The sequence below is a fragment of the Coregonus lavaretus genome (assembly GCF_964263955.1).
Source record: "Coregonus lavaretus genome assembly, chromosome: 39".
NCBI lineage: Eukaryota > Metazoa > Chordata > Actinopteri > Salmoniformes > Salmonidae > Coregonus > Coregonus lavaretus.
In genome coordinates this window covers 16,115,480-16,128,809 of record NC_140026.1, presented here as the reverse complement: position 1 = coordinate 16,128,809, position 13,330 = coordinate 16,115,480, and the positions used below count along the sequence as shown (strand labels likewise).

Here is a 13,330-nt window from a genome sequence, read left to right as displayed (position 1 = left end):
AAAACTAAAACCAGTCCTTCGAGTCATGCTTTTCAAGACACAAACATCTACGAATCCCAATTCTCTGGATGGGGTTGTCATGACATTCACTGTTTTGATTTTGGGGCTTTGTATTGACAGCCACATCGTTTTTCTTCCCTTTGACAAAATAGACAGGTGGTATTTCTGTCTATCAACTCCTTGTTTGATGTGTCTGTCGATATCCCAGCTCGGAGATATCTGTGGACTCTCCTTGAGACCGAGGACAAACACACTACTGGTGAGGAGGCTCTGGCGGTTGATTTGATAGGTGATCGACAGAGTTAGTCACCCGCCTGAATGGTACATTCAACAGTTGATCAAAGATCAAAATAGAAAAAAGGGTGATAAATCAAATACGGTGGATGTATAAATTGACATTCTTGTCAGAGAAGATGTTAGGAGTGACACTTTATGCCTGCAGCGCTAAGCGAAGGTGTGATGCCTTTTGACATGTATTTGCAGACAGTGTTTCGACTTGCACAGACAGTTTGTGAAAAGTTCCTCCGTTTTCCCCTTCCTTTACCCCCTCCTGTTCTTAGAGGAAGTTGAATGTCTAAGAGGTGGATATAGTACTGACACAGTTTCCAAACAAGTATCCAAAAGCACTGTCTTACAAATCTGAGATAATTTGGTTCTGTGAAGCTTGTGAGGGAGATGACAGTTTTTTTCTGCTTGGCGTCATGTTCTGAAGTACAGATGTAGGATCTTAATTTGATCACCCTGTTGCAGGACAACTTAGTGTAATTGAGGTTTAAAAAGGCTTCTGAAGTTTGTAATTTCCACTTTTAAAATGTCAGACTTGATTTCCCCTTGTATCAAATGTATGAACTCCTACAAAAATGTCCATTAATTATAATCCACATAATAATTCACATTTCCTCATGCTGCATTTTCCTGCTGTAGCAAACTGGCTCGAATTAAGACCCTACATCTCAATCACATAAACTTGGAATGAATATTTATGTGTGACTGAAAAGCCTTTGAATATTTTTCTAAGATTGCTAATTGGGATGTTTGACCACATTTTTGGCAAAGAGGAACTGTTGGATTTTCAGAAGAAAAAACAAGCAACTCTTACACACACACACACACACACACAAGAGAGGCTGGAAGTAGCACATAGTAGACCACAGAGCAGGGCCCCGGAAGCAGGTTAGAGGTTAAATGCCTTGCTTAAAGGTCCATTGCCAATAGGTGGCACCTGAGATTCTGATATTAGCAACCCACACTGCCCAACCTGTGTGTTTGTGCGTGCGTGGGTGTGAATGCCTGTGCGTATGTGTGTTAGTGTGTATACATTTGTGTGTGCTGAGTCCTCTCAGACAGACAGTAAGAGGCCCTTGAAAGCCAATGACTTCCCCTGACCGGAGCCCATGCTGTTTGGTGAAAATACCCTTTTTAAAGAAGCTCGGCTCATCCCCAGTCCTCATCTCTTCCCCCATCCTTCCGTCCTTCCAAGAGCTCATTTATAGCGATGGACTATCACAAGACGTTCGCCCTTGACGGATATATAATGCCTCATTGAGCTTGTGCGAGCCTCGCTGTGTGCCCCCCCCCCCCCCCATCCTGTGACAAAGCAGGGCCTATTTGAAGTGGGGGTTGGAAAACGGGTATTATGGGATATGGATGGTTGTCGAGACAGTTGGACAAAAGGAGTACCCTTTGTGTGGCATTTCTTATTCTGACACATGGATGTTTCCGGATCTCGACGAGGTTGTCAAGGTGTCTTTTTAAAAGGTGCTGTTGGATACATGAGTCTCTCTCTCTCTCTCAATTTTTTTTGTGTGCCACTCCTCCCTTCACATGGTGTTCAGACAGAGGCATTCAATGGTATTTGGGGGATGTTGGACCATATGATCCATGCCTTTAATGAGCATGGAATGTTAATTCTACGTGTAGGCCTGTTTAACAAGTCATAACATCAATGATGAATGTTACATTTCCTACCAGCAAGACGTGAGACATCTACTCCATTCTCCTCTAGCAGAGGTAAATGACCCATCAGTTGTATGACACTAGAATGCTTTCATTGTGATTTGTTGCATACTGTCCAAAACAGCAGTACTATTGGAACATACAGTATTTTACCCTCAGATCTTGTACATCATTCTGAAGGAAGTTAACATTCCACACTATCTGGCATGCCCTTGTGAGTTCAGAGGAATAAGCTATACTACTCTTCAGATATGGGAGACACAGGTACAGACATGAAACATATAAAGATAGATGCACTTGTCGTGGGATGAATCCCACAGAAACCCAGAACATCGAGAGAATATATTCCCTTTGAACTCAAAAAATTGTGTACAGGATTCAAAGTAGATTTATTTTATTTTATCCCTGCTATCCTCCCAATATGCCCTTGAAAAACTGCAGAAAGGAAAGGAAGAGTGAGAGAGAATAAAACAGGCCCACACAGACACAGAAGCTAGTGTGAAATTGTTGTTTCCATGGAAATGGCATGCAACGGTAAGCCTATTATCAATTATCAGGTATTGACTCTCATTGGCGATATTTAACCTTCACAGATGAAAAGGCCTCCATTCATGCAAAGGAATTGATAAAGCCGCCGTGCTCTGGGTGTTACAATTGATGTCTTTATCATCAGGAGACCGCTGTAACTACAGCCTGTTTGCAAATGATTCTCCTCAGCTACTGTCGCATAGCCTTGCCACCATTATCTTTCAAATAAATCATTGAAGTTGTGCATATTTTCTTCATTCACCACTTATGTGAGTAGAGTAGAGTTCTTGAAAATGCTTATATCCCAATCCAATTAAATATGCTTTAGGAAGCCTTCAAAAACAACCCTTTATATAATAATAATATATGCCATTTAACAGACACTTTTATCCAAAGTGACTTAGTCATGCGTGCATACATTTTACATACAGTGCCTTGCGAAAGTATTTACCCCACCTTGGCATTTTTCCTATTTTGTTGCCTTACAACCTGGAATTATAATGGATTTTTTGGGGGTTTGTATCATTTGCTTTACACAACATGCCTACCACTTTGAATATGCAAAATATTTTTTTGGGGGAAACAAACAAGAAATAAGACAAAAAAACAGAAAACTTGAGCGTGCATAACTATTCCCTCCCCAAAGTCAATACTTTGTAGAGCCACCTTTTGCAGCAATTACTGCTGCAAGTCTCTTGGGGTATGTCTCTATAAGCTTGGCACTTCTAGCCACTGGGATTTTTGCCCATTCTTCAAGGCAAAACTGCTCCAACTCCTTCAAGTTGGATGGGTTCTTCTGGTGTACAGCAATCTTTAAGTCATACCACAGATTCTCAATTGGATTGAGGTCTGGGCTTTGACTTGGCCATTCCAAGACATTTAAATGTTTTCCCTTAAACCACTCGAGTGTTGCTTTAGCAGTATGCTTGGGGTCATTGTCCTGCTGGAAGGTGAACCTCCGTCCCAGTCTCAAATCTCTGGAAGACTGAAACAGGTTTCCCTCAAGAATTTCCCTGTATTTAGCGCCATCCATCATTCCTTCAATTCTGACCAGTTTCCCAGTCCCTGCCGATGAAAAACATCCCCACAGCATGATGCTGCCACCACCATGCTTCACTGTGGGGATGGTGTTCTCGGGGTGATGAGAGGTGTTGGGTTTGCACCAGACATAATGTTTTCCTTGATGGCCAAAAAGCTCAATTTTAGTCTCATCTGACCAGAGTACCTTCTTCCATATGTTTGGGGAGTCTCCCACATGCCTTTTGGCGAACACAAAACGTGTTTTTCTTATTGTTTTCTTAAAGCAATGGCTTTTTTCTGGCCGCTCTTCCGTAAAGCCCAGCTCTGTGGAGTGTACGGCTTAAAGTGGTCCTATGGACAGATACTCCAATCTCCGCTGTGGAGCTTTGCAGCTCCTTCAGGGTTATCTTTGGTCTCTTTGTTGCCTCTGATTAATGCCCTCCTTACCTGGTCTGTGAGTTTTGGTGGGTGGCCCTCTCTTGGTAGGTTTGTTGTGGTGCCATATTCTTTCCATTTTCTTATAATGGATTTAATGGTGCTCCGTGGGATGTTCAAAGTTTCTGATATTTTTTTATAACACAACCGTGATCTGTACTTCTTCACAACTTTGTCCCTGATCTGTTTGGAGAGCTCCTTGGTCTTCATGGTGCTGCTTGCTTGGTGGTGTTGCAGACTCTGGGGCCTTTCAGAGGTGTATATATACTGAGATCATGTGACAGATCATGTGACACTTAAATAAAGTCCACCTGTGTGCAATCTAACTAATGATGTGACTTATGAAGGTAATTGGTTGCACCAGATCTTATTTAGGGGATTCATAGCAAAGGGGGTGAATACATATCCACGCACCACTTTCCCGTTATTTATTTTTTAGAATTTTTTGAAACAAGTTTTTTTTTTCATTTCACTTCACCAATTTTGACTATTTTGTGTATGTCCATTACATGAAATCCAAATAAAAATCAATTTAAATTACAGGTTGTAATGCAACAAAATAGGAAAAACGCTAAAGGGGATGAATACTTTTGCAAGGCACTGTATGGGTGGTTCCTGGAATCGAAACCACTAGACAATCCCTTGCACAAACTCTTTTGAATGAATGAAGCACCCTTAGTGCACAAAACATTAGCACAGCCAGAGATATTGAAAACAAGGCCTTAAAACTTCCACTGATACTGATTTACTCCTGTTTTCTAATTGGCCAGAGAGTCCACTGGGTCGTGTTCAGGTCACATCGTAGCAAAACATTTTGCAATGGAAAACAAAAATCTGTGTCCTAATTGAACAAGTTTAAGGACAACCCTCCCTGTTTCAACTTGCACTTTGCTTTTTTGTATTTTTTCTTCAGAGTGTTGTCCTGGCATCAACATGACCAATTCCCATTGTATTATCTTAACAATATGAATCAGAATTCAGCTTATTGGGAACGGAACTCCCCATTGACCAGCCTAAGCTGCTCTTTGACGTAAAAAAATCAGAAAATGAGCAACACAATGTACTGCCAAGTCCTGCAACCTGGATTCAAGTAGAGAGAACAAACCATTTGGGTTGGCCACATATTTGTTTCAAGAGGCTACTGTTGATGTTTCATTTTGGCTTCTACCCCCAATATCCATTTTAGTGTTAAATGACCTGTCCGAAACGATTCGTTCAACAAGGAAAGGCATCTTGGAAAACAAAAGTGAAAAGGTTGTGAGGTCGCGAGATGAGGCAGATGGTGGAATGAGGCCCTGTAATTTGTTTCAGTTTTTTTGGAAGTAAAACTGGGCCCTGCGCTGATAGTATATCTACAGTGTTGACTTGTAAAGATGGTGATGTCTCTGCCAAACACAGGGGAAAACACCCCAGCAGCTTATGTTTGTGTTATTTTGAACATAGCCTTATGTTGGAGGTTGATCCACACAGCAAGGTGAGGTGTTGTCATCAGATTTTCTTCAAACCAAAGTCTGTTGTGCGGTGTGTGAGCAAAGGTATTCAAAACATGCAAGTAAGCACACAAACATATCCACTTGCTGCTGCAAGTATACCGACATTCCTTGTCATTTCCAGCCAACAAGATAAGATTTGAGTCGTAATCCATCACTTTAGTTCCCAGTATTTACAAATAACTTACTAGCAGTTACTTTGCCAAGACTCAGCTCCACAAACAAGACAGGTGCAGCACTTTTGACAGGAAATTATAATTACAAGTCGTGCCTTTCTGGAATTGGAATTGTATGTTGGGTTTTTAAAAACATAAGAAAACACAATTGATTTGATCATAATTGAGCATTTCTGAGGGAATCAACAAACTACAGTAGATGAGACAAACTCTGCCTAGGCCTCCTTAGCTACATACAGCAGATGGCACACATAGTTTAAAGCAGAACTCTACATCCCGACGATTGCGTTTCGTTGCTGTCTGGTGAAAACCTCTTATCTCCAAAACAGAAACCTTTCAGGAAATTACCATATTTCCCCATTAACGAACACACAAATAGGACACTTCAGAAGCTATTTTGAATCCATTTTCTTGTTCTTGGAGTCATGAAATGTTCAGAGTACATTCAGGGGAGTTAATGCTTTCAGTAATTAAAATAAAAAATGCAAATTGGCAAAAATGGAGTTAAAAGGTTTTCATCAGACAGCAATGATTTGTTTGTGCCAGGTAAAATTGGACGTTGGTCTTTGAGGTTTGCAACAGGTGGTTCACGTAGTTTTAAGCAGAACTCTACATCCCGAAGATTGCATTTGTTTGTGCCAGGTAGAATTGGTAGTTGGCCTTTGAGGTTTCCCAAGATACAGACTATATGCAGAGATGAATAAGAACACTGCCTCCTCTCTTAATGTCTCTCTGACACTGCAGCGTGTCAGCTCATTCCCCAGGTTTGATTACTCTGAGTTTACATATGCCTCTCCTGTTATCCTCTCCTGTGTCATCAACCTGCCGTCATGTGGTCGAGAGCGACAGACGCGTGTGTAATGAGAGATGTCATGTGTAGGAAGTGCGGGTAAATAGTTGGGATATATAAGATGTAGATGGCCAATATACCTTAAAATGACTTGTGCGGTCGAGAGCGGCATACGTGCGTGGAATGAGTGATGTGAATGACAAGTGTAGAGAGAGAATTCCACGTAGAGTAAATAATCTGGATCAGAAGTGGCTGGTGGGAGGAGATACAGTGGGGGAAAAAAGTATTTAGTCAACCAGCAATTGTGCAAGTTCTCCCACATAAAAAGATGAGAGAGGCCTGTAATTTTCATCATAGGTACACGTCAACTATGACAGACAAATTGAGGGAAAAAAATCCAGAAAATCACATTGTAGGATTTTTAATGAATTTATTTGCAAATTATGGTGGAAAATAAGTATTTGGTCACCTACAAACAAGCAAGATTTCTGGCTCTCACAGACCTGTAACTTCTTCTTTAAGAGGCTCCTCTGTCCTCCACTCGTTACCTGTATTAATGGCACCTGTTTGAACTTGTTATCAGTATAAAAGACACATGTCCACAACCTCAAACAGTCACACTCCAAACTCCACTATGGCCAAGACCAAAGAGCTGTCAAAGGACACCAGAAACAAAATTGTAGACCTGCACCAGGCTGGGAAGACTGAATCTGCAATAGGTAAGCAGCTTGGTTTGAAGAAATCAACTGTGGGAGCAATTATTAGGAAATGGAAGACATACAAGACCACTGATAATCTCCCTCGATCTGGGGCTCCACGCAAGATCTCACCCCATGGGGTCAAAATGATCACAAGAACGGTGAGCAAAAATCCCAGAACCACACGGGGGGACCTAGTGAATGACCTGCAGAGAGCTGGGACCAAAGTAACAAAGCCTACCATCAGTAACACACTACGCCGCCAGGGACTCAAATCCTGCAGTGCCAGACGTGTCCCCCTGCTTAAGCCAGTACATGTCCAGGCCCGTCTGAAGTTTGCTAAAGTGCATTTGGATGATCCAGAAGAGGATTGGGAGAATGTCATATGGTCAGATGAAACCAAAATAGAACTTTTTGGTAAAAACTCAACTCGTCGTGTTTGGAGGACAAAGAATGCTGAGTTGCATCCAAAGAACACCATACCTACTGTGAAGCATGGGGGTGGAAACTTCATGCTTTGGGGCTATTTTTCTGCAAAGGGACCAGGACGACTGATCCGTGTAAAGGAAAGAATGAATGGGGCCATGTATCGTGAGATTTTGAGTGAAAACCTCCTTCCATCAGCAAGGGCATTGAAGATGAAATGTGGCTGGGTCTTTCAGCATGACAATGATCCCAAACACACTAAGGAGTGGCTTCGTAAGAAGCATTTCAAGGTCCTGGAGTGGCCTAGCCAGTCTCCAGATCTCAACCCCATAGAAAATCTTTGGAGGGAGTTGAAAGTCTGTGTTGCCCAGCGACAGCCCCAAAACATCACTCCTCTAGAGGAGATCTGCATGGAGGAATGGGCCAAAATACCAGCAACAGTGTGTGAAAACCTTGTGAAGACTTACAGAAAACGTTTGACCTGTGTCATTGCCAACAAAGGGTATATAACAAAGTATTGAGAAACTTTTGTTATTGACCAAATACTTATTTTCCACCATAATTTGCAAATAAATTCATTAAAAATCCTACAATGTGATTTTCTGGAAAAGAAATTCTCATTTTGTCTGTCATAGTTGACGTGTACCTATGATGAAAATTACAGGCCTCTCTCATCTTTTTAAGTGGGAGAACTTGCACAATTGGTGGCTGACTAAATACTTTTTTTCCCCACTGTACCTGAGGACATGCTCATTGTAAAGGCTGAAATTGAATAATTGGAAAGGTATCAAATACATCAAACACATGGTTGCTATTTCATTCATTCCATTTCAGCCATTACAATGACGTCCTCTGATATCTATCTACGGAGCTACATAAATAGCTGACACGTACATTGTCCATGTTAGGACACACATTCATGGAATGTTGGAGGAGACCTTACCTTATCTGTGGTTTCGATTGGGGTATGTGGAAATCGGCCAATGCAATTAGACTCATGCTGGCTGTCTGAGTTGTGAGCTCTGTACAGTTAAGTCAACTCTCTATCTGTTTGTTTATGCCTGAGTTCCTGCTGCTTGGAAAGGAGACCCAGATTGTTCAGTGGTAAACCATGTGTTGTGCTGTGACTCATCTGCTTCTTCTAGTTACACAACTTCATTCTTGCTTCACTGGTAGAGGAACTAAATTTCCCAGTAGTGTGGGGTTAGTTGAACTAAGTTTCCCAGTAGTATGGAGTTAGTTGAACTACATTTCCCAGTAGTGTAGGGTTAGTTGAATTACGTTTCCCAGTAGTGTGGAGTTAGTTGAAGTACTTTCAAAATAACATGGTTCATTTGTAGACAACTAATTTTCTCAACATGTAGTAGCGTCCTGCTATTCCATATTACAGACTGCATTTTCTGCAGTTGGCCTGTATCTTCAGTTCGACCAGGGACGGATTTGGAAAGTCTAAATTCTGGTCAGATAATACAGATTACTGGGCAAGCAGCTGAAAAAAATAACAACATGGAACCCTCTAAATATCTATCTGAGGGTAAGGTATCTGAGGGACAGATCGGCATGCAAACAAGCTTTCGGAAAGCTTATCTGCCCCCTCGCCCCAACCGAGCTAGGAATTAATTAATGAGCAGACTCCCGTTTGCATACATATCCATGTCATTACCGAACAACATAGCAAAGAGGCATACAAACACGACTTATCAGCGTGGGGGAGGCTATTTCAACTCCTTATGTGTGCAGTGTTGTTTATCCTCGGTTAGAGCGATAAACTAGGAACCCAGCGAAGGGTGGAGAGAACAAAACTGGGCAAAAGGGAGTCAGGGTGGGGAAGGGGGGTGAAGGGGCTCGAGGCTCAGCTTGGGGCACTCTGGACCCTAATAAGCAGTCTCCATTAGCATTGCCAAGAAATCATTCTAATCAGCGTGGTATCCCAACACCTTGAAATGAGCTGGGCCAGACGGGGGGGTTGCTAGATATTATAATGTGTTGGATGTGGCTATGGAGGGTATGTGGAGTGGATGCGCACCACAGTGTTGCGTCCCCCCTAATTGTGTCTTTGAATGTGCCAATTTATGGAGAGTACGGGCTAATTATGGCCCTTTGACATTAGCCACAGCTTTAGCTGCATCATAGGGATGGGGAAGGCTCCAACAGGCTCACTATTATGATCAGGTTCAGAGTTCTTAGTTGGGTTCCACAGCGCCACGCATATATGAGTTGTTAGAAATGGGGCTGGTGCCGCCATCGTACAATAATGCTGCATTGATGGAATTTGAGTGTTTCCACCCTGTTAGTGTTAGGATGGTGGCCATTGTTTTGGCTGAACTTTTTGATCATGATCATGGTGCCTGGCTTTCAAAGGTAGACATGGCAACAGGTAGATGGGATTCTGATTTGTTTCTCTGATCTCTTTGATATTGTACCATATTGATTGTCAACATCTGATTATAAATGTAGATAGGTACATGTACATTTCAGTGCCCAATCAGTGAATCAGATAGAGGGGTCAAGTACATAGCGTGCCAAACATATTTTTTTTGGTATTTTGCACAGTACATTATCTGGAACTTGTATGTATCACCACTGCTGTGTGGCTCAGTTGGTATAGTAAAGCGCTTGCAACGTCAGGGGTTGTGGGTTTGATTCCCGCTGAGGCTACTAAAATGTATGGACATGGACTGTATGTCGCTTTGGATAAAAGCGTCTGCTAAATGGCATGTTGTTGCTATTGTATCCATTGCTTTGAATGTCATATTTTTCTCTTAAGCTACCATAGAAGTCAGTACACTTAAGCGAAACACACATCACATGTCAATGAGTGCTGGGCTGAAGGGGACGTATGTATCTTAGAAGTAATAACATCTCATTATCATGTATTTCCAGAGGACCCAGAATACGACGGACACACTGCAGAACATGACGGGGCGGAACATGACAGACTTCCTTTTAAAGACCTACAAGGAAGCAGGCAGAAAAAGGTAATTTTACTTATTTGACATTTTAGTCATTTAGCAGATGCTCTTATCCAGTGTTCATTTTGCATTCACTATGTGCTTGGTAGAACTTATGTAACATTCAGACATAATTCCAACAATGCCACCGAAGTTGTTATCTAAGATAACATGTGTAATGTCAAGCTCCAAGTCCTATTAATGATAACTCATCTAAGAGTCAAATGAAATGTTACTGTTTTTTTTGTGTGTGTGCGTGTGTGTGCATGTCTGGGTGTGTGTTTATTCCTGTGTTTGTGTGTCCATGCATTTTCATATCTTATTTAATTGCACTGTGATCTCTGCCTCCACAACTACCACTACCCACCACTCAAGGTACGGAGGGATTTCTGTCGGAGGAGTCAACTCCCAAGTCAGGATGACTGAACCGGAAATAGAAGCTGTGATCAGGGATTTGAAAAGCCTATTAAATTCCTCCCAGGTATGCTATGGATATTGGAATCGTGGTAGCCTTACTGCCAGCCGTGCCCAGCTTGACTACTGAGGGAAAACACATTCATTTAATATGTGCCTGTGTGGGAGGAGGAGAGACAAGGCACGTTTGCTGCGGTTGAAAGCCAGAAGGGGTCTTTGGAGACCTCAATTCACTGAGGTCCTTGGATGTTGTTTATCTATGTTCAATTATGCATAGATGTAGAAACCAAGGACAAATCCAGCTTATAACCCGGCCTGATAGCTAATGCTAAGCTTGTGCTCTTTGTGAAACATGGACTCGAATCTGCTTGAGTGACTCTTGAATTTCAATGCATTACCTTCAAATCGAACTCAGAGGAAAGTTAAAACTCAGATATACTTTTTGGTGTCCATGGAAACTGGGTATGATTGTCTCAGATGCGTTTAATATATTTTGTTCTTCCTCTCTTTCTCCTCAACAAACTCAAACAAGCGTACACACTCCCCCTCTATCGCTCTCTCTCTCACGCTCTCTCTCACTCTCTCTCACTTACACACACACACACACACACATACCCTCCCACACACATACACACACATTAAATGTTCAAACCTGTAGGAAGCCCGGACCTCAAACTTCTGTGAGATCAGGAGAATGTTGCCCACCCTCGGGCATCTTCCCCATCCTTCCCCAGGGCACTTCTCCACGCTGCAGATTCTCCCAGCTAACACAACTTTAATTAGTTGCTGCAGTGATGATGTAACTCTAATGGCCGAGCATGAGCCATTCCCAGCTCTGTGCCTTTCCCTTATTAAAGTGGAACATTGTCCTTGAGATATGTTTAGCTCGCTGACTGTGACTGGGTCACAAATGGTACCATATTCCCTAGATAGTGCATTACTTTTGACAAGAGCCCTATAGGCCAAAATAGGGTGTCATTTGGAACGCAACCTGTCTGCTTGGGTTGCAGAAGGAGAGAGAACAGTAGTACTCTACTGTACCACCTGACTGGGCTGGAAGTTAGCTTTAAGTTCACGTTTGATCGTTTGAAATGAAAGGTGATATTAAAATGAGACTCAAAGGATTCTGGGATTGATTAGGATGACGGAGGAAGAGATAATAACATGGCGAAAACTTAAGACAGCATGCTTGAAGACGATTAAGACAGACTAGTAAATAAAGTAGTAAAATACAGTCAAATACAGTGTCTTGAGAGCTTTTTAACGTAGGTCGCAACTTGTCACGCACTCGACACAACACGTCGTGCCACAGTCGTATCACTGGCCGTGGCTGTGGTGGCCGGCCGGCTCATTTGCCATACGAGCACCATTACCCTTGAGGAGGTAGTTGTTTCGTAGGGGATTAGCAGCAGTAAACACTCGCAGGGGTTCCATAACCCCCCCTCTGTCTCGCACGCCGTGTGTCTTCCCGTCTGCCTAAGAAACCAGTGGAACAAGCAGCTATTTCTCAGGAAGACCCCATTCCCATGTTGTGCCTGCTATGGTACCAACCTGCACCAGCCTCTTTCTCCCTCCACCTCAACCCCCTTGGGTTTCCTCCTCCCTCAATTCCCATTCTTCAAAATATATATAAAATCAAAATATGAGTCCCAGCTTTGAGGAAGGGAGAATTATGGACAAAAAAAAGTGCGGTAGTTCCTGTGCTCATGAATAGTAAATGAGCTGGAACAGGGAAGTTATTTAACACAAATATTTATGTCAGTGTTCTGTTTGTTTCTGCGAAATAGAGAGAGGACGATACAGTGTGCAAACACTTTGGGTTATGCCCCAAAAAAAGCAGGTTGAATTTTAAAGAAAAACTGAGGCTGCCTAAATTTCAGAAATTCACAATTCAAAGTGATAGGAATGAACCCGAGTCAATGTTATCAGCATAATGTCTCTCTGTCTGTATGTATACAACGTCAGTTGGGCATAGAGGAAAGGTCAGAGTTGGGACATCCGGCTTTCTTATGTCACTGCCTTATCTGCTTGTTGCCCTAGCGTAAACATCCCCCAGACACAAAAATAGTAGCTAGCAAGATGGAGATCAGAGGTTATTTTTAATGAGTGCATTTCGTAAGTGGCTAGTTTGCATCAACCACCTTCACTAAAACCACTGCAAAGGTTTTGCGTGCACATTTTCGTTTCGAATCGCGATGTTCTGGCATGTCTGCCTCATGATTTGTTGGGAAAGTTGTCTGTCTTTTAAGAGGACCCTGCCCTTTTTTAAGTTAAGAAGAGAATCCGTCATTAATTCCAGACCAAGTGCTGTTGCTGACCTAGGTCTGGGACTTCCGAGACTAGCACAATTATGGACTTCATAGGTCCAATTTGAAGATGAGAGAAAACATATGATGATAGTGAAATGTTCATGGGCCTGCTCCCATCCTAGTCCTCTTGGGGGTGA

The 13,330-nt window shown here is 42.3% G+C and overlaps 1 protein-coding gene across 1 annotated transcript in view; it reads left to right on the top strand.

Annotated features, from left to right (window-relative positions):
- The window catches only part of LOC311112981 (phospholipid-transporting ATPase ABCA1-like), a 207,230-nt gene that overhangs the window by 123,926 nt on the left and 69,974 nt on the right, over positions 1–13,330 (top strand). Inside the window, exons 32-33 of the mRNA XM_084156107.1 lie at positions 10,403–10,497; positions 10,846–10,951. Coding sequence (XP_084012233.1) covers positions 10,403–10,497; positions 10,846–10,951 — 201 coding nt within the window. The remainder of the gene's footprint in view (positions 1–10,402; positions 10,498–10,845; positions 10,952–13,330) is intronic.